At 47.3% G+C, this 19,879-nt stretch overlaps 1 protein-coding gene across 3 annotated transcripts; it reads right to left on the reverse strand.

Annotated features, from left to right (window-relative positions):
• Positions 1 to 2,255: 2,255 nt before the first annotated feature.
• Positions 2,256 to 11,577, reverse strand: LOC129088434 (zinc finger protein 621-like). 3 transcript variants are annotated; one of them, XM_054595835.1, is made up of 6 exons: positions 11,299 to 11,577; positions 10,844 to 10,929; positions 8,825 to 9,051; positions 6,044 to 6,170; positions 5,388 to 5,495; positions 2,256 to 3,823 (listed from the first exon to the last, which is right to left on the reverse strand). In XM_054595835.1, the coding sequence occupies exons 3-6, from the start codon at positions 8,900 to 8,902 to the stop codon at positions 2,784 to 2,786; spliced, it is 1,353 nt and encodes a 450-aa protein (XP_054451810.1). In that variant the 5' UTR covers positions 8,903 to 9,051; positions 10,844 to 10,929; positions 11,299 to 11,577; the 3' UTR covers positions 2,256 to 2,783. The 3 variants fall into 3 exon arrangements, with proteins under 3 accessions (XP_054451810.1, XP_054451811.1, XP_054451809.1); XM_054595836.1 differs by having other exon boundaries at positions 8,982 to 9,051; positions 11,213 to 11,577; XM_054595834.1 differs by having other exon boundaries at positions 11,213 to 11,577.
• Positions 11,578 to 19,879: the final 8,302 nt, after the last annotated feature.

Raw genomic sequence — 19,879 nt, forward strand, 5'->3', positions numbered from 1 at the left:
GGCGTCTGGGACGGAATGGAACCACTAAGAGAATAGAAGGGGTAGAAGGACAGGGATCTATTTTCTCAGCATATGCCACTGAAGCTTGATTTCTCTGTAATTTTGCTTTTTGTATATTCACAATTTGGTATACAGCATGTATATTCCTAAACAGTATTAACTATAATTTTTAATTTATAAAAATTGTATCATAGAGTACTATTTTTTTAATAACTTGGGTCTTTTTGGTTTCCCTTTGTTCTATGTTTGATGATCACTATTTAGTATCTGGTAGCACAAAATCTCCCACCTCATTCTTCAAAACTGTCATAACCATTCTTTATTCTTTGCTCTTCTATATAAATTTGAGAATCTGCTTGTCAAGTCACACACACACACAAAAAAACCCTTGAGAATTTTGACGGGATTGAGTTTATAAATCCATTGGCAAACACCTGGTATTGCTCTCTCCACCCATGACGGCTCAAGGGTGAGGGAGCAGGACCTAACCTTCAGCGTGGTACCTGATCTCCAAAACTCCGGTTCTACTGCTCCAGAAAAACAGAGGGACGGCAGGCAGCCCAGGCAGCTGAGTGCTTCTTCAAGACTTTTAGCCGGTTCTCCTCTTCTCAGCCTCACCAGCATCCCTGCTTCCAGGAGTACTGGAACCCTCAGTTCCTAAGCCGTCTTAGGAACTCTGCCTCATCAGATAGCTGCTCAGCCTCCCCCAAGGAAGCTTAGGATTCACATTTCTCAGGTCTGCAGAGTTACAACTTTCACCTGCCATTGAGCTTCCAAAATATCATTATTCTTATCATTGTTGTCCTTGTGAGTTTATGCCTTTCAATGAACCTCTTCACTGTTTTAGTGAGCTTCGAGGAGGGTGTGAATGCTAACGTGTTCAACCACCATCTTCATCAAAAACTGTTGTATACCTTAATTTGTGCTGTTTATTCTGAATGTTGTTGGCTCGTTTTTATTTTTTGCTTCCTACAACCCAGCTTCGAATTGCAAGCCTTCAAACTAGTTTTCTAAAGAATGCATCCAAGACTGTCTTGCTCTGAGTACCTCTTGCCACGTCCCACAGACCCCGCCGTGTCGTGTTGTCACCGTTCCAAGTCATCTGTAACACCCATCATGTGCTCTCTAACCCAAGAGCTAGTTTGAAGAGTATTAACTTTATGTAAGAAAAAAGTATTTCCTCATTACTTCAGCCAACAGGCAAACAGCAAAGGCAGCCAATGGCGACCCCACGTACCCGGCCGTGGAGACCTCGGAACCCTTCGCAGGCCACCCCAGCTCCTGCTGCCACTTCCGTATTCCCTGCAGGCCACATTCCACTTGCTTTTCTCTCTCCTTCTAAAATGACAGCACTCAAACTACACTTAGAAGTCTCTCTCCTGAAGATCCACTGCGTATAAGGCAGTCCACATCTTCCATCAGGGTACGCCTCCCAACGGCCCGGCGGCGATTTCTCCTGAAAGCATCTCACAAAGCACGGTCCACGGTAAAGGCCTGAGCATCACCAGACATCCAGGATCAGAATTTCTGAGTTAGGCCAGAAAATTATGCATTTTACACCAGGGTATGCAGTGCACCACGTTATTCAGACACATGATAAAGTTTAAGAACCTCTCATTTAAAGGTTTTTCTGTTAATTTTTTTGGAGAAACATTTAGATAGCAAAAAACTTCAAAAAAAACAAAACAAAAAAACAAAAGATGGCCCTTCCCATCAAACTGATTATCAGCAAGGTTAAGGATTTACTTTACATTAATGCTGATAATCAATTTGAGTTCTTTTCCAAGGAATTTCTTCACACAATCCTGTCTAGTTGTAAAATATCCTTACCAAGGATGAAGGTCAAAAGCAAGAGCAACGCAAAATTCCAGTTCACTGACCTATCACAGGTGTAGCCACAGGCCCACTTCATAGCCCCCTTTATTCCTTAAAAGCAATTTCAGAGACTTATTCAGATTTCCCCCAAGGTGGCTCCACGCTGTCGTTCCTATTTCTCTAGCAACCTGCCTGATTCGTGTTTACAGCTCATGCTTTCTAGAGGAAATAACACTTAGCAGCAGTGCTTGCCAACAGAAAACCAGAGTGCTCGCCAGGAAAAACTTACACAACGAATGGAACAACGGTGAATGCCTTGGTGTCTATTTACTTAGAAAACCAAAGTTAAAAAAAAAAATCTGACCATAAAGAGCAAAACTAAAGAAAAAACCTGCATGATTAAAGAGATGATCGCTGTTGATCATAAGATGATTGCTACAATGCATTCATATTATTTCTCACTGGTTATTTCACATGAGCTTTTGCAGAGATGTGTGAGGTCCTCAATGATCTGAGCCAGGGGCAATGAACTTCAACTGCATTCATACACCATCTCAGTCCACTAAACAATCTGCATTAATTTCTAAAGTCTGTTATTGCAAAATTGTTCTAATTCTCTACTCCCACAGGAGCAAAGAATGCCTACTCCTTTCCCCTTAGGCTCTTCTCTCTAATGGCCTATGTGTTCCCTCCCAAACTTCTCTAACGTTCCTTCTAAGACGAGACACCTCCGCCCCACTGTGTAGGTATAGCCATTAGTGTTCACGCCTGAAAGGGGCCAATGGCAAGGTCAAGTACTTCCATTTCCAGAAGAAAATATACAAACACAGTCTCTGAATACATAGATTACAATGGAGTGTATGCTGAAACAGTGGAAACACATGTAACGTGAGAAAAAAAATACAAGTGAAACTCAAATCAGGTTGGAGATGTGCTGGGTGTGAGCCACAGGGGTGGCCAGACAAAGCTCATGGGGGGAGGGCAGGGGTGAGACTGATTGGGAAAGGCTTTCCGATGGGAGCGAGGCCCTGGAGGACTCGTACTATCTGGACGGGCGGCGAAGGCAGGCCCGGTGCGGGCAGCAGCATGAACAAGGGCCCGGAGGTAGGCAGGAGCACGGCCTGCGGAAAGGTCAGGGACGGCACGGCCGCCGCTGGAGCCAGGCCGGGACTCTGGAGAGGACCCGGCGACGGGGCTGAAGAGGGGCACTGGGGACTCGTGGGGACCGGCTTTTTCTCCTCGGGGTGCGACTTCTGATGCTGAACGAAACTGCCGTACCACTTGAAGGCTTTCCCACACACCTTGCATTCGTACGGCTTCTCTCCGGTGTGCACTCTCTGGTGCTGAATGGAGGCTATCTTCTGCGTGAACGCCTTGCCACACTCCTTGCACTGGTAGGGCTTCTCCCCCGTATGAATTCTCTGGTGGACGATGAAGAGTGACCTACAACCGAAGGCCTTCCAACACTCCTTGCACTTGTAGAGCTTGTCCCCAGTGTGGAACCTCTGGTGCTGGAGGTAGGCCGCACTCCTCCGGAAGGCCTTGCCGCACTCCTTGCACTCATAGGGTTTCTCCCCGGTGTGGATCCTCTGATGCTGGGTCAGGGCGGTGTTGGAACTCAAACCTTTGCCACACTCCTTGCATTCATAGGGCCCTTCTCCCGCGTGATTCTTCTCGTGCACAATACAGTCATAGCTGGACTTGAAAGCTTTGCCACATTCCTTACATTTGAAGGGTTTTTCCCCCGTGTGACTCATCTGGTGCCGAATAAGCTTGGAGTTGTACCTGAAGATTTTCCCACACACCTTGCACTCGTAGAACTTCATTCCCCCTCGAAGTATCAGATTCGGATTCAGGCTGAAAGTTGGCCACGTGGCCTTGCTTTTAAAACCGAGGTGCTGAGAAATATCTCTAATGAGCCCACCTCCCGGCACCTTGGGCCACTCTGTGTCTCCAGAGGCTTCCTGCTTTACAGCTGGCTCTTCATCCTTGATCCGGGACTCACCACCTGACCAGAGAAACCACAAGTGTCTGAATGACTGAGCTGCACAGAAAACAGGATCCAGGGGTCCTAATTTTCTTTTGTAGGATGTGATTTTTTTAAAGTATACCCAAGAGCACACTCCTCGTTCCGGAAGCACACCCGTGCCTTTCCGTTCCCCCGTCCTCCTCTCAGGCACACGTCTCCTAAGCTCCGAGGGACCCCATGAGACTTGCAACCAGGGGAGCAGCGGGCAGCAGCAGCTCATCCTAGGCTCACCCCCTGAACCTGGCTCCAAGACCCTCTCTGTTGCTTCTTCTATTCTAAGCCCTTCCTTGTTTCACTGTCCCCAGCTTTAATAAACATACTTTCAAAATCATAAATAAAGAAATAAACCTATGAAATGCCTATAAGCATCCATAAAGGAGAGAAAAGAAGAAAAATAATAACATACAACTGGAGAAGTAATGACACTGGAAACAGAGCAGGAAGTCCCTCCTGTAAGGAAGACGAGGGGGAAAAACTAAGGCAGGTGAAACGGGCAGGATGAGAACTTCAAGAATGGAAGGGAAAGAAGGCAGGAGGGGGGAAGAGAGAAAAGAAGAGGACAGATAAGAGGGATCAGCAGAAATGGAAAAATTTTTAAAGAGAGAGAGACCTAGAAGACGAAAAAGGCCAGTGAGACTGCACAGACGTCGGATCTAGTGCAGCAAGAGACAGAGCAGGCGGGGAACACAAACACGCAAACAACGGACCGCAATGCCCCCGCTCCAACCCCTGCTGTCCAGGAGACCACTCTGAATTCTAAAATCTACCGAATGACCTAACAATTCCATTTTGGAAGGCTCCACATAACGCTCCGGGATAAAAGCTTCTTGCAGAAAGTCAGCTGAACAGAAGTGGAATGGAGAGCTCCAGGCTGCAGCGGTATTACTGCTAAACGAACCATTATTTGTTACAAAATCACAGCACATGTGAGAAGTGAGGCCTGGAACTTTCTTTCAAAAGGGAAGAAAACCAAGTAATCCAGAGCTCCCGGACCGGGGAGCAGTCTTGGAGAAACTCGGTTGTGAGCACGTGTCAGGTGCCATGGGCAGGTTGGGTGGGCACGGATAGTCCTTGCCTTCTCCTCTGCAGCTCCACAGGAAACAGATACAACGTAAACCTCAAGATTATGGCGTAGGAAACTTTAAAATGCACAAAAAGGCAAATTAAACTGGACCTCATAGCAGTGGCATAAATAAATCAGTTTGACCAACAGAATCAAATTTTCCCTAAAATGTGACCAAAGCCCTGCTTCTGTGCCATAAAAATTGGCATAAAATTAAATTTTTCCACTGGTGAGAAAAGAAGTGGTTTAGGAGCTCCAGGGTCAAGGTTATCTGCGGGAGGACAGCCGCACTCGTGCGCAGAAAGTGCGAGGCCAAGCGACCCCGGGGGCCGGTCTTTCTGGGCTCGGGGCTGGAAGTCAGGAGAGGCCGGAGTGCCCTGAAAACCACCTTCTGGGCAACAGGAAGCCTTGTTTTCTGCGGCAGAAACTTCCAGTAAAGGGGGAAGGCAACCCCAGACACTGCTGCATCCCCCGACTCACCTGGACTGGCGCGGCTCAAAACCTCTGCTGCCCAGGGATCGGCACCCCAGGGTGCTTCCCCTCTCTCCAGCCGGGAGATCAGAGCAGGTTTGGGGACTGGAAATGCGACTACAGCAAGGAAAAAAGACCGGCAAGTTGAGGGAGACATCCAGAACTGCTCCTGAGATCGCACTTGGCCCATCCCATGACGCGCTAGTAGAGGGGAGAGAAATGGACCACCCAGGAGCCCAGGCGGGCCAGCCAGGGGTTCTGAGGAAGGGCTCCGAACTGCTCCAGGGGTGTGACGGGGAGACAGCCACTCTCCGCAGGAGGAAATTACACCCCTACCCTGATGCAGGATAAAGGAAGTCCCCTTGGGAAGGGCTATGTGTACGGATGTCGTGGGAGACTCCTCTTCGGAGGGACGGCCCACAACCCTAGGACAGTGGCAGGGTGGAGGAGGGAAGGGGTCACCTAGGGCCCTGGGAAGTCCTTCCTCACAGGGCCCAAAAGCACATTCTCACATTCTCCCCTGAGAGGGAAGGAAGTCCAGCTTCAAAGCCAAAGGGCACCAGTGACCGCCCCACCCGCATCTCCAGAGGCTGGTGACTGCAGAGCTCCCCAAAAGATCTGAGGACGATGTCAGACTCTCACCAAAAGCCACTGATAGGGCTTACCCAGGGCAGCCAGATTGGCGTACGTCTCCAGCATCACCTCCCGGTACAGGGCCCTCTGCGCAGGGGCCAGGCTGGCCCACTGATTCTGGGTGAAGTGCACGGCCACGTCCTCAAAGGCCACTGGCTCCTGAAATGACAGGTTCCTGCTCACACCGCCTGAGGGGCAGGAGGAGGCAGCCTGACCGGCAGGGTCCCCAGCTTGGAGCGCTGGGGAAGGCCTGCTCTGCCAAGGAGCGCACCCAGCACCCAGCCAGCGGCCTGCCCTTGGCCAGTGTTCCCACTTCCAAACGCGGAGCCCCAACCTCCCCCTTCTGCCCAGCGCCGGGGCCCCAACTGTCATCCTCGTCTCAGAGCCTGGCATCGGGGCTCTCTGCCTGGTGACTGCATCAACACACGTCCCTCTGGCACCTCCCGCCTCGTGTACTCCATAACCTGGTCACCTTTTTTCTGTACACCAACCCCTGCAGGCAGCTGACACTCACCCCGCCTCCACCCACCTAAAGTACACTCGCGCAGCCCCTGTTCCCTGCGCCCGGCTTCCCGTGGGTCTTCCCCAACACCTCCCACTGTGTGCAAAGAAGCACCCCTCAGAAATCTCCCCGGCATTTTGCAGTTTTTTATACCTTCTTACTGTATCGGAAAGCCTACTCTGATCAAAGAAAACCTGCAGCCCACCTGTCCCAGCCTCTTCTCTGAACCACCTGTCTTCCAATCAGTTTGGCGGTGCCCTGTCTCTGGACATAGATCCATCCCACCTGTCAAGGTCTGTGCCCCTCGCTGCCTCCCCCTGGGATCATCTCCGTCTTCCCAAGAGCGAGGGGGACTTGTTCTTGTCTACCTCCCCCAACCAGAATCTAAGCCCACGAGGCAAGAATTCGGTCCTGCTCATAACTGGTTTACTGGCACACAGTATACTGCTTAACAAAAGATACTTGATGTTTAATATAAATATGTGAAAGAGTGAACTTCAAAAATGGTTTGACCACAAATAAAGACTTTCTAAATTTATGAAGAGGATCAGAAAACAACAGCAAACACCACCTTAATAGGAACATGCCAAAGCATATCCATTCAAGTTGGCGGCAGAGTGTTTACCATGAGCCGAGTTCTACTTTCTATAAAAGGCTGGAAAAGGAGCACACAGGAAAGGAATAATCATACATGCTTTTGCTTTGTGGATGCAATGACTACAGTTCCCCCTCAGTAACCACAGGGATTGGTTCTGGGACCCCCCATAGACACCAAAATCTCAGGATGCTCAAGTCCCTTACACAAAGTGGCATAGTTTGCATATAACTATAAATATCCTTCAATATACTTTAAACCCTCTCTATACTAGTTATAACACCTAATACAATGTAAGTGCTATGGAAATAGTGGTTCTCCTGTACTGTTAGGGAATAATGATAATAAAAGTCTGTGCATGTTCCATACAGATGCAACCATCGTAGCCTAACCACACAGTACACGTCAGCAACAGCACAGCTTTCCTTTCAGATATTTTTGATCCATGGTTGACTGAATACGCAGGTAAGAAACCCACAGATACAGAGGGCCAACTGTATCTGTCTGAAACATCCAAGAACCAAGATAGTCAAGGAAAACATTTAAAACAGACAAAATAATTAGGTTAGCTAGACAGAGGATAAATAAACCAAAATCATTTGCTTTCCTAAATACCATCACAATAATTAGGAGATAAAATCGGAGAAAATAAGATGCCACTGATATAAAAATAGCTAAGAATATACCTAACAAAAATGTTTAAGACTGGGATGAAAAAAACTGAATGTTTATTAAAATAAATAAAAAATTAAATATATTGGAACATACAGTGTTTCTGAGTGGGAAGAATCAAGTTTGTAAAAAGTCAACTTATCTTCAATTTTGCCTATGAATGCAATAAAATCCACTCCCCCACCAAAAGAATCAATGAGATTTATGCAGGGGTAGGGGATCATTTAAAGCAGGAGTGTCCAACCTTTTGGCGTCTCTGGGCCACACTGGGGAAAAAAAAAAGTTATCTTGGGCCACCCATTAAGTACACTGCTACACATAATAGTGAAAAAAAACCCATAATATTTTAAGTAAATTTGCGATTTTGTGTGGCGCCACATTCATAGCCATCCTGAGCCGCGTGCGGGCCACAGGTTGGACACCCCTGATCTAAAGCCATCTGAACCATCAGGTTGCTCAGTTGGTGGGAGCATCATCCTGCAGACCAAAAGGTCATGGGTTTGATTCCTAGGCTGCGGGTTTGATCCCCAGTTGGGACGCACACAGGAGGCAATCGATCAATGTTTCTCTCCCTAATCGATGTTTCTCTTTCTCTCTCTCTCTCTCTCTCTTCCCCTTCCTCCCTCTCTCAAATCAATAAACATGTCCTTGGGTGAGGATTAAAAAAAAAAAAAAAAGCCAACTGAAAAAGTAAGTGTGAAAGACTCGCTGAAAATATTTTGAAAAAATTTTTTTGAAATAAAAAAGACAAAGGGAGACTAAACCCTACTTTAATAGGACAATACTTTGAGAAATGAAAAGACAAGCCACAGAGATAAAATATTTGGGGAAAAAAGGGTTTGATAAAGGACTGTTATCCAACGTATACAAAGAACTCTTAGAACTCAACAGTAAGAAAGTAAACCACCTAGTTAAAAAATGGGCAAAATACCTGACCAGATACCTCATTAAAGAAGAAATAAAGACGGCAAATTGGTATATGAAAAGATTTAACATCACATGTCATCTGGGAAATGCAAATTAAAACAAAGAGATACCACTTACACATCTATCAGAAGAGCCAAATCCAGAACACGGACAACCAAATGCTGGTGAGGATGTGGAAGAGGGACTCTCATTCATGGCTGGTGGGAATGCAAACTGGTACAGCCGCTTTAGAAGACAGTTTGGCAGTTTCTCACAGAACTAAACATACTCTTACCATATGATCCAGCAGTCACGCTCCTTGGTATCTTCCCAAATGAGTTGAAAACTTATGTCCACACAAAAACCTGCACACAGATGTTTACAGTAGTTTTATTCACAATTGCCAAAACTTGGAAGCAACCACAATGTCCTTAGTAGGTAAATGGACATCCAGGCAATGGAACATTACTCGGCATTGAAAAATAAGCTATCGCCCTGCTCAGTTGGTTGGAACATGGTCCCATGTGGGAGGCAAATAATCGATGTTTCTCTCTCTATCTAAAATTAATAAACATCCCTGGGTGAGGATTAAAAAAATAAATTAAAAAATAAACAAACAAGTTATCAAGACATGAAAAGTCATAGAGGAACCTTAAATGAATATGACTAAATGAAAGAAACCAATCTGAAAAGGCTACACTATATAATTCCAAATATATGGCATTCTGAAAAAAGGCAAAACTGTATATAGTTTAAAAAAAATCAATGGTTGCCAGAAAGGGAGGGATGAATAGGTACAGCCCAGAGGATTTTCAGGGTTGTGAAAATACTTTGTATAACACTACAATATTACTCTGTACGACGCTGTCATGGTGGATACATGACATCATACCTTTGTAACCCACAGAACATGCAACTATGGACTCTGGGTGACAATGATGTGTCAATGTAGGTTCATCAGTTGTAACTAACGTACCATGGGGAAGGCTCTGCATGTGTAGAGACAGGAAGCACAAGGAAACTGCTTTTCTGCTCAACTTTGCTATGAACCTATAACTTCTCTAAAAAAAGGAAGTCTACTTTAAAAAAAAAAAAAAAGACAACACTTAATCGCTTACCTGGTCTGCAATATGTACCTAAGTGATTAATACCCTTCCACAAACAATTCACCATGAAGGGATGGAAAACCTTTTTAATATATAAATCAAACCATGTCATCTCCCCTGCTTAAAATACTTTAGTGCGTTCCCAATGAGCCAAGAGTAGAAACCAAGTCTTCACAGTGACCTAAAAGATGTGCCTACTTCTCCCACCTCACACTGAACAACTTTCCCTGGCCTCTCCCTGTTTCTAAAGAACACCCAGATTTCTCCCCCACTTCAAAGCCTTTCCACTTGCTGTCCTTCCCTCTGGAAAGTTCTCTCTTCAGTAGCTCCCAAGACTGTTTCTCTCCTCCACATGAGGCCTCCCCCGATCATTACCAATGAGGGAGCTTCACTGACGTTTCTCAAATTTGAGAAGGTGTACAAGAATCAGCTGCAGAGCGTTCAAAACAGATTTCCTGATGCAGGGGTGGCATCCTCCTTAGTCTGAATGAGTCTAGGGCACGCCCCCCAAATTTGCGATTCTAATGAGCTCCCAGGTGATGCCCCCGCTGCCTGTGGACCACACTCTTGAGAAGCACTGTACTTTAGCAACGTGTAATTATGATATTAACTTGCCTATTTGTTTGTAGACTATTTTTCTAATGTGAAAAGGGAACTTGTCTGCATTACTCAATACTATGCACCTAGCATTTAGAGGGAGCATATGGAAAGACCAGTGCCGCTCTCTGGGATACGTCCCCAGTTGGTGGGGCAATATCGTCAATGAAGCATTTTTCTGATCTCAGCAGGTTTCATTTCTTTGTAATACATGATCTAGATTTCCAGGGGAAGGGGAGTTTCTTGTCTTAGGTCCACTTTTTATGCTTAAACCTACATATCCAAATGCATCACTTTATACACAAAATTCCTCCACCACGTATTTACAGCCATTGCCCTGGGGATAGACACGAAAAGAAAACCAGAACCTGGCCACGTGAGGCCTTCTCGGTCCTTTCCTGATCATCCGATAGCTAATGTGATTTTTAAAAGATGGAAAGGAAGCTCATCTCACCTGAGGCCAAGTTGTTTCGAGCATGGCTGATGTCCCCTGGCTTCGTGCACTGTCTTCTGGATTTGAAAACGCAAGAACCTTAGAAGCTAAGAGAAGAGCCATGAGTGCTAGGAGTTCAGTCCTGAATCACCCAGTTTCCTAGGGCCTTCCCAGTCTCCTCATTTCCAGCACTGGTAGGAGACTCTAGCAAGCCTCCTCCTGATCTGCTCTACCTGGGCCTCAGGACAATCCCCCATCCGCCCGCTCAGCGCGACTGCTCCTGAGCCCAGTCACACCGGGTGGACTGAGACAACGGAGGCAAGCCCTGCCCCTACAGTGTCCAAACAAACCTAAAAAAGTTCTTATAGGGACCATGACATAGACCCCCACCTAAAAAGATGCCCACGGAGAGGAGGGACAGGGGTGGGCGGCTGGCTGCGGATTAAGAGAATAGTGTTCCGGTGGGTGATGCTGACCGAGACCCTCCCGGGATCTCCACCCAGGGAAGCAGGAGAAGCCAAACACAGAAACGTCAGCACCAGGCGCAGAAGACTGTTGGGCCAATTCTTCAGGGTGGGAAAGAGGGTCACAGTTTTCGGTGGGCAGGGGGCTGGACCAGGGCTCTGTAAGTCCGCGCTGCCACCTCCGGCGGCTTCCACGAGGCCCAGACACCACAATCCCCGATCAGGGAGGGGCGAGCCACCACCGGGACCAAGTTCAGGGGCCGGGGTGCTGACGAAGCGCCAGGGAAAGCGAGGCTGTCGGAACCAAGCAGATCTGGCACGCAGAACTCTCTGGAATCCCTACTCTTCCTCTCCGACCCAGAAAAGCTAGTAGCCAAAAAGCCAATACGGAAGTGCGCGTGCGCCCAGCGCCTCTCTAGGCCGCTCGGAGGCTGCCCACCTCAGTGGTCCCCGCTGCCTGACGCCACGTGACTGGGGCCGGCCCTGCGGAAGGGGTGGGGTGGTGGGCGGGTTCCCGCCTGAGCCGTCACTGGATGGGGCCGGGTCCCTTTGCCAGCTACAACCAACCGACTCGGGACTGGAGTGTTACAGCGCTGATACAGCCTCGCTCCACACCTCGACCTCGAGGCACAGGTGGGGCCACAGGTGATGGACTGCCCCATCAGCTGTCAGCCACCATTACTCCGAGGGTCACCTGGGCTATGCAGGTGTGGGGAGAATGGCTCCTATTGTGTCGTCTCTTAGGTGTCCAAGCTAAGGATGGTGCTTGGGTCCTAGGCGGGGCAGCCCTTAGGAAAACCATGGTCTCCACCTGCCTTTATAAAGCCCCCTCTTTCTTAGGACCTGTACGCGTGAGGGACCTTTTGGGGCAGGTCCATTTAACAACCAAAATAATGGTGACTAAGGTTCCCAAGCATCCTGTATATACAGAACATGCCCTATGTTAAATGGTTTAGTCCTAAATTGACTTCGGCAGGATGCTCTAAATGTCCTGTGTTTAGCTTTTTCCAATAAATCCCGAAAGATGTTCTGTAATTTAGAGCTTTAGCGGGTGGGGATCGGTCACTGGCACTAAAATAACTTAAATGTCAACGCTGGCTGAAAAAAAATCATACCTGCACAAATAAAGATCTGGATAATTTCTTACAGTGTCTCTTGGAAGTTTAGCTGATAGCAGGGAAAAAGAGAAAACATTAAAAGCACTTAGTTTTTTTTTTATTCAAGAAAGGAAAAGACTTTTTTAATCAAAGTTGCAAGTCACAGACAAATAACTGCTATTAGTTCACGTAACTTCGGGCCAGTATATATGCTCTGAAAACCAATAAATGACAACCTCACTTCGGTGACACCCCGTCCCCCATGCTTCTGCAAGTTAGCAAATCAATAGCAGACTCAAATTTATGAATGTGAGCCAATCAATGACAAACGTCCTTGAAAGTCAGCCAATCGATGATAGCCCCGCCCACTAGACAACAGCCAATTAGCTAGTGCCTCACCGCACTGACCACGCTTCTCCTGACCCTGGGAGGGCTGCCAGGGAATGCTCCCCAGCGACCTTTCGGTCCGCAGGACAATACCCAACACATTGAGCCACACCAGTCAGGTGCATCATTAATGGACATCCCCTGAAACGACTGAAGAGCACAGAAAATTCTACCAGGTGGAGAAGGAGTGAGGCAGAAGACCAAAGACAAAAGAATTAATGCTGTTATTTTCAAGTCTCATTTCAATACCTTTGAAAACGAGGAAGCCATTCGCCTTTCACTTACAAGTTTTGCTTCAAAAATTCACCTGTTAAAAAATATTTTTTAAGGGTCCCTGAGGGAAAGATGAAACAAGAACAGCAGGACACAGGTGGCTGCTGGCAGGAGGGATGCATGGGGTGTGTTGTGCTGGTGGCTGCATATGTGTGAAAATTTTCATTATAAAAATAATTTTTTTTGTGGCACCAATGTTTAGAAACTCATAATTTCGTTTCCATAGAAATAATGTATTCTGTGAATATGTGGACAGCAAGATTGGCCTCTAGTAGCCTATTTTCCTCATAAGGTAGTTGACGACTTCATCTCTGCAAAAAGAAACTGGTAGAAAAATAAACTTTCTACATGACACACATGAAAATAGCTGCCATGCTTTAAGAGCTGCTCAGTCAGATGGTGTCCCTTGGTGGATGGTGAGGTCTAAAGGCAAAGAACACGCAAAGAAATCTTGCAGTCATGCCTTTCTTGGAAGAGACTGGTCCTTCCTATTTGAGGGAGGCCACCACTGTGAATTTAGAGAATGATATGTAATGATTCTGCAGGGACAAGAACAGCCTCACAAGCGAAGACACTCTTCTTACATAGTGAAACGTGAAAACAAGAACACAGGCTAAGTAGAAACGGCAGCTGGCAGGCTCTGGTGCTCACCTGGACAGACACCTGGGAGGGCCCTCACGCCCACACATGCCCAGGCATCGAGAGGCAATTCCCCTCGCTCCCGCTGCAATACCAGAACAAGTGTGGTCAAAGGAAAAGCTGTCCAGCGAGAAAGAAAAAGGAATAAAAGGGTAAAGGGACTCATGAGACAGGGTCCCCTGCCAGCTCTCTTTATCTTGCTCCACTTAGCAAGGTAGGGAGGGCCCAAGTGAAGTCCTCAGCCTGTGCCACCTTAGAAGGCCGACAATTCCTATCGGGGAGAAGAACGCTGGAGTAATCCCTCACTCCTGTGAGGGAGTCCCACATCTTCAGGGAACTGGAAGACGGGGCACAAAGGGCTCTGCTGAGCTCCCAAAAACTCATTTCCCTCCATAGGACAGAAACCCTCCCAGCACTGAAGGTACAACTGATGTCAAAACCTCTCCCCATGCAGTAGCCTATGGAGAACTCAGCCTTCAGAGCAACTGCCCATGAGGGTTATTAGAGACCCACAAAGTCTAACGAAGAGAGAAGCCAGGATGCTGAAAAGACAGAGGCAGACACCAGCAGGGATGAGAAAGGTCTTGCCCAGGGCAGCCATGTTTGCATAATTTTCCAGCATCACCTCCCTGTACAGGGCCCTCTGCGCAGGGTCCAGGATGTCCCCATTTACTCTGGGTGAAGTTCATGGCCACATCCTCAAAGATCACCAGCTGCTGAAATGACAGGTTCCTGCTCACGCCTGTGTGAGGGCAGGGGAGCCTAAGGACCAGCGGTATAGCCAAGGACAGGTGGCCAGTGACCTCCCTGCCCTCCCCCCAGGGCCAGCCCTCCACCAGCACTGCCCTCCTCACGGCAGCCCTGTGCAGCCTCCCCCTGCAAACCGCCCGTCCTTCTCCCGCAGTCTCTGCCCTGACCCCGCCATGACCCGCCCCATGTGTCCACCGGCCCTAGGCTCCTCTCCCCCGCCTGCATCTCAAGTGGGCTTCTGTATAAACACAGCCCACAGCATTTTTGTAATCTCCACTCCTTCTCTGATCCCGCTAAAGTTAACAGTAACATAATGGCCCAAGAGGAGGTGTTAACAATGCTTTAGAAGGCAGAAAGAAAAGGATGAATGGTAATGGAATTAGAAGAGCAGAGCAAACTGAATCTTGCCTACTGGCAGGGGGGGCCGCAAACCAATAGGAGGTCAATTCACAGCAAAGAACCAAGGATGAGCTCAGGATATTCTGATAAAATATTCTACCTGTTTAAAAGCACCGGGGAGAAGGGAGGGCACACAAAGTACTTAGGACAATGGATGAAAAATACCTATACAAAGGCACGGCACTGAGAAGTATCAGAAAAATGAGAACATAAAAAATATCCTAAAGGTTTTGGAGAAGGAAAACCACGTATATGAAGACGGGAGAGTCAAGATGGCAACGGACTACATGGCAAAAGTAAAAAAAATGTTTTTGAAAATGCTGAGGGAAACCTTCCATTTCTGTCTGCATGGAATAACGATGATCAGATTTATCCTCCTGCCTGAACCAAGATAAGACAAAATTACATAAAACAAGTTTTCAAGATAATGGATATCAGGCAATGAAGGGCAATAATCCCTGAGACAAGGGAAACAGAGAGGTAAGTCGCATGATACCCCAGGCTGAAATCCGGGGAACTGAGACAGAGCCTGGCAGATCCCTGGTGAGCCTGAGGAGACCAAGACAGCTACCGTTTATAGGACAGAATACCAGAGAGGAGAGCGCTGAACAGGGAAGGGGTACGAGCATCTGTAGATGGTTCCCCCAGAAAATTCAACAGAGTACTGCTCAAGGCGTGGGAGTAAGTTAACTACCCAAAGCCAGAGAAAGGATCATTTGAAAGGACTGAAGGGAACAATGCCTGACGTTCACACGACACCTCAGTCCACTAGTCACACTTAAAAAATTCATAATTTGTGGGGTACTGGATAGAACACTCAGGAAACTCTTGCCTCAGTAGTGGACAATGAGTATTCTTAGGCTAAGCCCTGCTCCAGACCCTAATAATGAATCATAAAAATCAAGACCAGAAAGGATCAAATTGTTTCCAAGCAGCTGAACTTTATCCCAGAAAGAACTCAGGAAGATTTGGGGGAATATAAAAATACATAGCACCCAACAATGCCTAGCATTCAATCAAAGATCATTATCCATTCAACGAGGCAGGAATACATGTGAGGACAATCAATTAGTCAAAACCAACCCAGAACTGAGAGGTGTTAGAATTAACAGAGAACATTAAAATAGTGTAACTGTACACCATATGTTCAAAAGTGAAAACAGACCAGAAAGACCTATTTCTTAAAAAGACCCAAACTTCTGCATATGAAAACTCCAATGTCTGAAATGAAAAATTCTTCATGGAATTAAGAGCAAATTAGACAATGCAGGAAAAAAATAGTGAATATGAGGGCAAAGCAATACAAAATAAAACACAGAGAAAAAAAGCAACGCAAAAAGAGCAGCAACAGTGATAGCTGCTCTCACCACTTCCACTCAACCCTGAACTGGAGGCTCTAGTCAGTGCAATTAGGCAAAATAAATAAATACATACATACATACATAAATGGCATCCAGACTGGAAAGGAAGAAATGAAATTCTTTATTCATAGATGGCAAGTCTATACAGGAAACTCAATGGGCTGTACAAAATAATTCCTAGATTGCTTTATCCCAGGAAAGACGTCTCCAATCTTGTGGAAGGGAGTGAAAAACGTCTTCACTGCATGCGGTGTTGCAGATTTCCACTTTTCGGTCTGAATTGCCAAATCTATCCCAATCAATCCCCGGTCCCATTCAGATTTTTTTTTTTTCCCCCCATCTGAATTAGTTTGGGCATCTTTCATCTCTCCACTCCCTCAACTCCTCCTCTTCTCCAACAGGCCTAGTACTGACAGATTCCCCATGAAAGCCACTGGCCAGGCAACTCAGGATCTGGTTGCGGAGCTGACACCTGCTCTCGTGACACTGAAAGGATGGGGATCAACAGAGGCTGAGAGGATGCTGGCTCACCGGGCGCCAAGTGGCCTGGGCCATGGCTGACACCCCCGCTTCCCACGCGGCCCTCGAGGCTCTGAGAAGTGAGACTTAAGAGAAAAGAAGGAAGCACAGGTAAAACTAAGCTGCCTCGAACCCTGCAAGTGCCCTCCGTTCGCCTGGGGCGCCTCTCCGTCCCAACACCTCCTCAACCTGGTACTCCGCCTTGGGGAAACGAACCAGCTACCAGGCCGGCAAACCGAAACCTGACCCGAGGGGAAAGTCAACCCCGGGAGCCGGAGGCACAGGGATAGCGTAATAGCGCGATCAGCTGTCTTGTTTGGGAAGCCAGGAACCGGCTCAGCCGGAAGTGCGTACACCGTTTCCTCTCTAGGAACCTGGGAAGCGGCTCGTCTCTGTGGTTCCCTTTCCCAGCCACCAAGGATCCTGTCCATATTTTTGCGGACAGAAAGCTGCCGGCTCCAGACTCAGGTCCTGCAGTGCCTGCCCCCAGTAACTCTTCCGGGGGATGTCGGCCGGCCAGCTCGGGCCATAGAATGGTTCCAGTCCTGGGAATTACCCAGGGTGCTCTGGTGTTTGCCACTACGAGCTGCCCTGCCTGGTCCCGAGGGGCCACTGCTGCCTGGGATCTGTGGCTGCACCCGCCCGCGGTGGGAGGGTTGGAAGTGGGAAGAGGGGGCCCATCGCATCAACGACGGAATGTGCACCGGGGGAGAGCGTCGGCTGCCGAGGTCCAGAAACCTGGCTGTGCGCTTACTAGTGTGACCAACCACAAGGTTGCCCTCTTCCTTGTGTGTTTGAATGAGTATGACGGCGGTACCAACCTCAAAGGGCTGTTGAGGGTTAATATTTAAATGTATAGATTAGCAAAGTATGTACAGTAATGCCTGGCATATAGTAAGTGCTTGCGAGTTTGTTTTTTTCTAATCTTATTTGATTTTGAAGATACAAAAGGAGCTCCCTTATGTGGCAGTTTAGGGAAAGAGCCCTCAACAACCATAAACATTTAGCCTAACAGCCCTTTCCCAGCTTATACCTGCGAGTGTCTTCCAGGCCGGGCCTGGAGAGAGATCTCAGGCAATGGCCCAGTGGCCTATCGGCTAAATACTGGGTCCTCGATATTGTTAAATGTTTCAGACCTTGTGATGAACATTCTCCAGGCTCTTCCTGTGCCAGTCTTCAGAACCACTCCATCCTCAAAGACTCATCAGGGCACTCCACTGCCTAGCTAGAAGTGCCGAGGAGACAGCCACCATGATTCGCCTTTGTTACATATTTGCAATCCAAATAAATGTCTCCACCCTGCCCAGAAGTTCCTCGTGGAGAATGCCAGTGTGGGAAGCCTGTGTGTTACCCAGAGGGCTCTCCTGCTCCTGCAGACAGCTTCGGAGCCCTGCCCCTGCTCACCCGAGCACTGCCGTGCTGTTTAAGAGAACTGCTCCGCCTCCTCCCCCAGGCCAGGAAGAATGGTTTGAACATTCTAAAAGCTGAGCAGGGAAAGGGGACTAGGGATTATAGGGATTTGAGAATGCCAGTGTACAAGATCTGGGTGCCTCATCCCTGCCCTTCTCTTAGCAAGAGAGTATGTATGGTTCACCAGCTTAAGAAACTGCATGTCCAGACGTCTGCCTGGGTGGGGAAAGGAGAGCCTCTTGGCTACATGGAAACCAGGAAAAGGATTTGGAGATCAGCCTGCTCTTTTAAAGGACTTGTAAACAGTAACATTATCCCTATATTGTGGGGGCAACATGTTTAAAGACACACACACACACACACAAACCTAAGGCCAATTGACTTATTGGAAGTCAATTAAACTATTATACCATTCATTTCCATGGGAAAGATTGTATGCATTTCCAAGCTCTGAAATTACAAATTATGCCAGAACATAAATTACATTAAGATAAACACAGTTCTTTCAACAGTTCACAATAATTGTAAAACAAGGCCAGTTCTTTAATTATAATGTGCCTGAGTAATCCTCATTCAGTGTCTTCTTAGGAAGACGTTATATACAATACACTTAAGACCCTACCACAATACACATTTAAAGTCCATGTATCTGAACCTTTATGCAAAAAAGGAGTAAAGGCAAAAGAAATATGAAACAAATGTAAACAATGCAAAATTACCACTGCTATGAATGACAAATGCCCTGAGAAAATGTAACGCAACCCTTGTGTATGGTTTAAGTAGTGAAGTTTCAGTCTCGTTGGCAGCCACAGAGAGCAGGAGCAGGTGCGGCACTATCTCAGCAGAGCTTTAATTGCTGCCAGTAGCCTCCCCGCCCCCACAGCTGCTGCACACGCTGCCCATACTGAAGGGGCCCTCTGTATAAGAGAAGCTCATCTTTTGTGAGCCATGCTTTTATACTCAAGGTGAGCTAGTAAGGACTTACATACATACACACACACAGGTATGCACTTCTATGTAAAGGAATGTTCGTAAGTTCTGGGCTCTTTTCACCCCTGCAATAAACCCAGAATCAGCTAGGTGACAGTAGTGGCCATGGTGATGGGTGTCAGGGGAAGGAGAGTCAGCGCCCAGATGTTTCTTGACAATATGTCTCTACCACCAGTTTTTCCAACAGCCTGGAAAGACCTCTTCTCTCTACAGTATAAATACTACTCACTATAGAGCCAAATGCTGTACTAAGATTACATTTCCTTTATTGTACAGCTTTTTAAAAATTTCCTAGTTGCCCTTCTATTTCCCACCACCTGACTTTATGGTATCCTTAACGTTTTATTCTCTCCTTGGTATGAGGACACAAGATTCAGATTCCAGTATTCACAGGACAGGCTACTGGGCCATTGATTGAAATCTGTCTCCAGGCTGGGCCTGGAACACACAGCCGGGCACAGGGTGGGAAAGGCCGTAAGACTAAAGGTGAATGGTTGTTGATGGCTCTTTCCCCAAACTGCCACATACGGGAGCCCCTTTTGTATCTTCACTGTTTTCCCACAATGGACCCGTATTTTTCTGGGCACAATGTCTTCCTCGTTTTTCCTTCTTTCACTGGAGCAAACCCTCAGATAATGAAGATGTTCTGTTATATGTGTGTGTGAGAAATATGACAAAGAAACCACAGTCATTGTCATTTTCCGCATTTTGACTGCTTTTCTTAGCAGGATTCTGGATAAGGGATATTTGCATATTCCGGAAGCTCTG

This window comes from Pteronotus mesoamericanus, unplaced genomic scaffold (genome assembly GCF_021234165.1).
Source record: "Pteronotus mesoamericanus isolate MK-2021 breed Mesoamerican mustached bat unplaced genomic scaffold, CSHL_Meso_final scaffold_54, whole genome shotgun sequence".
Taxonomy (NCBI): domain Eukaryota; kingdom Metazoa; phylum Chordata; class Mammalia; order Chiroptera; family Mormoopidae; genus Pteronotus; species Pteronotus mesoamericanus.

What these genes read in the sequence shown, in the direction of transcription:
- LOC129088434 (XM_054595835.1), bottom strand. Translation starts at nt 8,902, where the DNA reads ATGAATGAGAGTCCCTCTTCCACATCCTCACCAGCATTTGGTTGTCCG. An exon ending in TTGGCTCTTCTGATAGATGT is followed by an intron (nt 6,171 to 8,824) that starts GTAAGTGGTATC and finishes CTGTCATTTCAG; the next exon opens with GAGCCAGTGGCCTTTGAGGA. An exon ending in CGCCAATCTGGCTGCCCTGG is followed by an intron (nt 5,496 to 6,043) that starts GTAAGCCCTATC and finishes TCCTTGCTGTAG; the next exon opens with TCGCATTTCCAGTCCCCAAA.